The 6,000-nt window shown below is 32.0% G+C and overlaps 1 protein-coding gene across 1 annotated transcript in view; it reads left to right on the top strand.

Moving 5' to 3' along the window:
* Positions 1-1,347: 1,347 nt before the first annotated feature.
* Positions 1,348-6,000, top strand: part of LOC122272717 (uncharacterized) — a gene marked incomplete at its 5' end in the record, with an annotated part of 57,555 nt that continues 52,902 nt past the window's right edge. The window contains 1 exon segment of the mRNA XM_087163278.1: positions 1,348-1,647. Coding sequence (XP_087019404.1) covers positions 1,348-1,647 — 300 coding nt within the window.

Genomic DNA, 6,000 nt, shown 5'->3' with positions numbered 1-6,000 from the left:
CACAACTTCCAATATTTTACATCGTCGCGATTTTTGTTAACTGTTTTATTATTGTACTTTTAAACCTAAACAGCGTTTTAATTCACGCCGGTAAGTTTGATTTCTTTTTACATTTTTCTTTTATTTCATGATTTTTTACAACATAAGGTTTTTTGCGATATCGACACATATAAAGAATAATTTTTATCTTAGGATAATTATTCTTTATTCAGAAATATCGCATTTATAGCAATAGATGTGTCTTGATAACGACTATTTGCTTTTACCATTCTTGTTTCTCTACAATTTAGTTTTTTATTTTATTCATGTTTTTCATGTTAATTTGTGTATAATATATATATATATATATGTATATATATATATACATAAATATTTTTATTTATTTTTTTTTTGAAGAAGAAGAACAACAAGAATAAGGTGTAAAAAACACGAATCAATCCTTGAACAATCCGGATAATTGAACAATCTGGTGAATCGACGTTCGATATTCTACTGTATATATTTTGTCTGAAAGTAGCAAGAAGTATATCTATCCTGAACTTGAAGTCTTCTTTCTAAGTTCGTGTTAGATCCGAGATGATCCCGTCTTATGTGAGGGAAAATTATCCATCACACAAATGTTCCTTTTAAACAAATATTATTTCATTTTTATTCGAAAGTTAAATTATTTATGTTCTATCTAGTCATATCGACTAATCATTAAAATTTGCAGCATTTAACACGTTCACGCCGGGTGTTGCGCCTGAAAGCGGGACGGAAAAGGGAAAATTCTGGTAGAAGAACTATTTCAATATTAGATAATATTCGGGAGGAGTTAATCTATTCTCAACAATAACAATTAACTTTAAGGAAATTTATCACGGTGATAAAGCAATTCAATATAAAAATTGCATCCGTTAAAAACAATTGGTAGTTATAGATTTTTATTATTACCGGAAAAAAACTAAAAAATGAAATTTATTTTTTACCAGTTTTTTCTCCGGTGCTTCGCCCGATGAGACGATCTTGCGTGACACACTGGTGGGTCACCCCGGCGTGAACGTGTTAAATAAAAGCTCCAACCTTCAAATATCAAAATTTTGACCACAGCGACATTTTCAAGAGGAATCGATTGATGGTTTTAAGGAGAGTTTCAACAAAAATCTTTTTTTCAAAAATATTATAAAAACCTTTTTCCACTATGGTCTTCAATTGATTTTTAAAATCCTTGCTAGAAAGAAAATACCCTTTCGTTCACATTATCATCATTCATCAACATTATCGTTCATCATTATCTAATTCATCATCATCTAGTTTTTTATCATTATCATTCACAATCATCTATTAATTTTTGTTTTTAACTTCCAGCTGAATGCAATAATAACGAAGAGTGCAGCACCATTCATGGCGCATGCGCTGATCGTTGCCAATCATGGGAACAATGTAATTACACAGACACTGAAGACAAACGGTCTTGCCACTGCGTAGAAGGGACCAGTGGTCAAAATTGTGAAGTTATCGACGACTGTTTCAACAAAATTGTTGATTGTGGAACAGGAGATAACGTAGCCTGTAAATATTTCTACAACATTGGAATTGGAGGACATGCGTATTGCGAATGTACAAAAAGTGGCCAAAAGTTCGATGAAGTCAGTAAAAGTTGCAAAGGTAAAACAAAATGATTTAATAAACATATGTGTAGTACCTAAGTTACGACACCTTCCCCCATGCCCATGTTGTTTCGTGATGACCAATCTTTTGTATTTGTACGCACACACACGCACTCGCGAAAAAAATTCTTTATTTTATTACATATATAGATAGATAACGATTAGACGTTATTAAAAAATTCTATGCATGAAATATTCTGAAGGCACTGTCAATTATTAATAATTGAACTTTATAATTACACAATTTTTCTTATTATTACAGTTTTGTGAAGGGTTAGAACATATTCAGCCAAAAGTTCATTTCAGTTAATTTTCCTTTATATCAGTGTAATTTTTATAGTAGAAACTATTTGTCCACTTTCAACTTCTATGTCAAACATATTGTATTAAAAAGTGTGCATTGCAATGGCGTTGTCAGATAAAATTTATAGGGGAAGGGACCATACTTGTACTGTTATTTTCAAGTTACTCGTGAAATAAACTTTTATACATAATACAGAGATGCCAACTTGCTCCGGACAGCAAATATATATTTTAAAGTGGTAGTTTATCAATTGTGATTCTTGGTTTAATAAATTCAATTTAGTAGATTTTTATCCACCACCATTTCAAAATAATTCGTAGGCTTATATTATTTACCTCTTTATGGAACTTACGCCATGCTATGCCTTATAATAATCAAGCAGAAATAGTCAAGTATTTGCAAAATTTACCTTGTAGTTATTTACCGTTTTTTTTTAAGTATTTTGGCGTGTCTGGAGCAGTTGGCATCTCTGCATTATATATAAGTTCAAAATGAAGATAAAACAAAGGAAAATTACAGACATATGAAAAAAAGGGGGGAAAGAAAAATAATAATAAAAAAATAACAAACTGGAAATAAAGGGGTTAAATTTTTTTTAAAAATCCGGAAAATAAAAGATATAATCTTTTCATCAGCCCACACGATTATATCCGCAAAACAGAGTGCTTTCTGCTATTGTATCAATATAGCCAAAGCAATTAATGCAATAGTGTAAGGAGCACTCAAAAAAATTTTTACAAAAATTACAACAGATAAAATAGAACTCAATAAGTAAAAATAACACGTAAAAACAGAAAATAAAAAAAAAGAAATAACAGAATAAAACAAAACCTATATAGCGAGTAGCGAACTCAAATGTACTTACATAAACGGGAAATTTTTCAAGAATGATGAAAAAAATATTTTCGAAAAAAATACAAGACTGCCAGATTGCAAAATATGAAAACAAAAGCGCAAATTGAGCGTAACTGGAGGAGTTTAGTTTTAAAGTGCCGTTCTTACTGCATTGCTGAAGTGCTTTTGATTTGGTAGTTAACAAGGAAGGGGCCGAAATGGATGTACGCAGGGTAATTTTATACTGGATAATTTAAAGAAGTTGACCATAAATAATTAGAGAAAATAAATATTTATTTGAGAAAAAAATAGAAAAGAGAAACATGAATTGCCTAGTTTGCACATAATTTTAGCCACGGATTTTCCCGAAATGGATTTGCACATGGATAAATTATGTGAATTAACAAAGAAAAAAAATTTTTAGTAGATAATTTTAACACGGATTTGCCCGAAATGGATTTACACATGGAAAAATTGTATAAGTTAATAAAGAAATGTTTAGTAAATAATTTTACCCACGGATTTGCCCAAAATGGATTTGCGCATGGAAAAATTATATAAATTAACAAGGAAAAAAAATTTTAGTAGATAATTTTAATCGCGGATTGTTATGAGAACATGGAGGACTTTTGACCAGACTGATTCAATCTGCACCAGTCGCCATTTACAACACAGGGGAGTTTTTGGCCGGCTGGATGCGAACTCTCGTTCTCACGAACGTGAGTCCAGTGTCCTGCCAACCAGGCTATCCCGGTCCTGTCTCCCTCTAATATATTCTAAACATTTAAACTGAGCCGCGATGGCTCAGGGCCCGTGGTGGATAGAGCGTTCGCCTTCCAATGAGGCGAACAGGGTTCGTATCCCAGTCGATACGAATTCCGCATCCGGCTTGCACCTACCACAGTGCTGACGTAAAATATCCTCAGTTGTAGACGGATCATGGGTTAGAGTCCCCTTGCCGTCAGGCTAACCGTGGGAGGTTCTCGTGGTCTCCCTCTCCATGTAACGCAAATGCGTGTTAGTTCCATCAAAAAAGTCCTCCACGATGGCAAACTTTCCCCTAATACTCGATCCAGGATTTCCCTCGTCTTCTGGATTGGGTTCAAAATTACACGGCTACGGAGTTGAACTTTAGTAGTCGTAAACCCATAAAATTGGGTCGACAATTCAACGGCGGTAATAAAATAAAATAAACGTTTAAACTACAAAACACTGAAGAATGAAATCTTTCTTATATTTGCATCCTGAGTTCCGTACAATAGTTAATTAATCAAGTAATATATATAATTTCGATGAGGGTCTTTTTCCTCAAAACCCTCCCCAAAACAATGCCACTGATGCGTCCCATTTATATCTTGGATTTTAAGTTTAATTTAAATGATGTTAAACCACAGAATTACATCTAAATGGATTAACATACATAAAAATAATGAAAGTTATACTATATTATTTTTGAAGCCTGAACGCTATAAAACAGTTCTGCTTATAGTAATTGCAAATCTACGGTTAGAAAAGTAGGCGTAACTTGAATATTCTCAGCTTCAATGAAACAGAAACCAATTAAACCTTTACAAGAGAGAAGCATATTTAAACTTTTCACGCAATCAAAATAAATTGTGTATATGAATCAATTGTATTGCGTATAGGTTGCAAACAATAAAATGTACTATTTTTCAAATCGAATTTGTCAGTCACATTATCTTAATTTACACGATAAGCGATAAAATTTATCTACCAATAATATTAAAGTTTTAAAAGTATATTATGAAAATTTGACTCCAAAGACTCTAACACAGGTGAAATTCCCTACTACAATTTATATTTAAAGAAGTGCAGGCGGGCGGTGATACTCCGCCCCTGCATTGTTATTAAGGAATCGTGATGTGCCAATAGATTCGTTTAAAAGAATCGATTCACTAAAATGAACGGTTTTATGAATCGATTCTTTTTTTTAAAATAGTCGTTATTAGAGGAGGTCGTACAAATTAGTTTAGACTGTTTTAGTGTTTGAATCTAGGTCAACAGTTCCCAATATTTTTCGACTACGGAATCCTAGATAATTCCCCTACTTTCAGCGGAAAACCCGACTTCACAAATAAAGTTTTTTAAGGTAACGTTATAGCCTATTAAACTTTATTTTTAAAATATTTAAATAGAAGAAGGAAATTTTCATTGTTTCATCATTAATATCCGAAAGTTAAATTTCCAGCTCTTGTGCTATATTTAGTCTAACTAAGAATTCGTTTTTAATGTTTTAAATAGAAAATAAATAAGTTAAAATAAGCTGAATTATGGTTTACTTCGAAATGAAAATTTAGAAAAACTGCTACAAACGTTGAAAATGGTTATTTAGGAAACATATTTCTTTATTAAAGAAGATAATTATTTTGATCGAAAAAGCGTGATGAGGAATACTAATGCAATATTTTATGAATGCCTGCCCTTTTCATAATTTATTCAATATATTGTTATTAGAAATATTATATTTTCTTTTAAAAAATGCCATTTCTATTTTATTGGTATTTTCTCAGAATTAATTTCATAAAGGCAACCGAAATGTTAAATAAATTATAGATTTGTATCTACATACACTCTGAGGTTTTGAAACTCATCACTGGCTATAAAAAGTACTAACTCGTGGAACCCCTGTAACTCTTAACGGAACCCTAGGGTTCCACGGAACACCATTTGGGTGCCGCTTTTTCAGACCCTCGTATTCTAGGGTGCAGAAGTTTAATGTTCTACTTTGATGGCTATAAAAGTGCTATCTAGTGTAACCGCTGTTGCTTTTCCACGGAACCATAGGGCTCCCCGGAACATCAATTGGGAACCATTAATCTAGACCTTGGGCTCTAGGATGCAGAAGCAGAAAGTTCCACTTTGGTGGTGAAGTCAAATACGGCAATAAAAAGTACGAACTAGAGGAACCCCTGAAATTCTTAATGGAACCCTATGGTTCCGTGGAACACCATTTGGGAACTGCTGATCTAGGCAATACTAATATTTTTTTTTCAGAATTTAAATATTTGCAATTTTTTTAATATTTGTTTAGAAATACGATTTTATTAAATTTTTTTTTTGTTTTAAAATTGGTCAATATAAAGACCAATAATTAATAATCGATATTCGTAAAAAAATCAAACTGTGGATTCGCATATTATAATGAAAAAATTTCAAGATGTATGACCAGAAATTAAAAAATAAATAGTTTAA

The sequence above is a fragment of the Parasteatoda tepidariorum genome, chromosome 5 (genome assembly GCF_982258835.1).
Source record: "Parasteatoda tepidariorum strain Cologne lab strain chromosome 5, Ptep-v5.0, whole genome shotgun sequence".
Classification (NCBI taxonomy): domain Eukaryota; kingdom Metazoa; phylum Arthropoda; class Arachnida; order Araneae; family Theridiidae; genus Parasteatoda; species Parasteatoda tepidariorum.
This window is presented reverse-complemented; position numbering and strand designations above follow the sequence as displayed.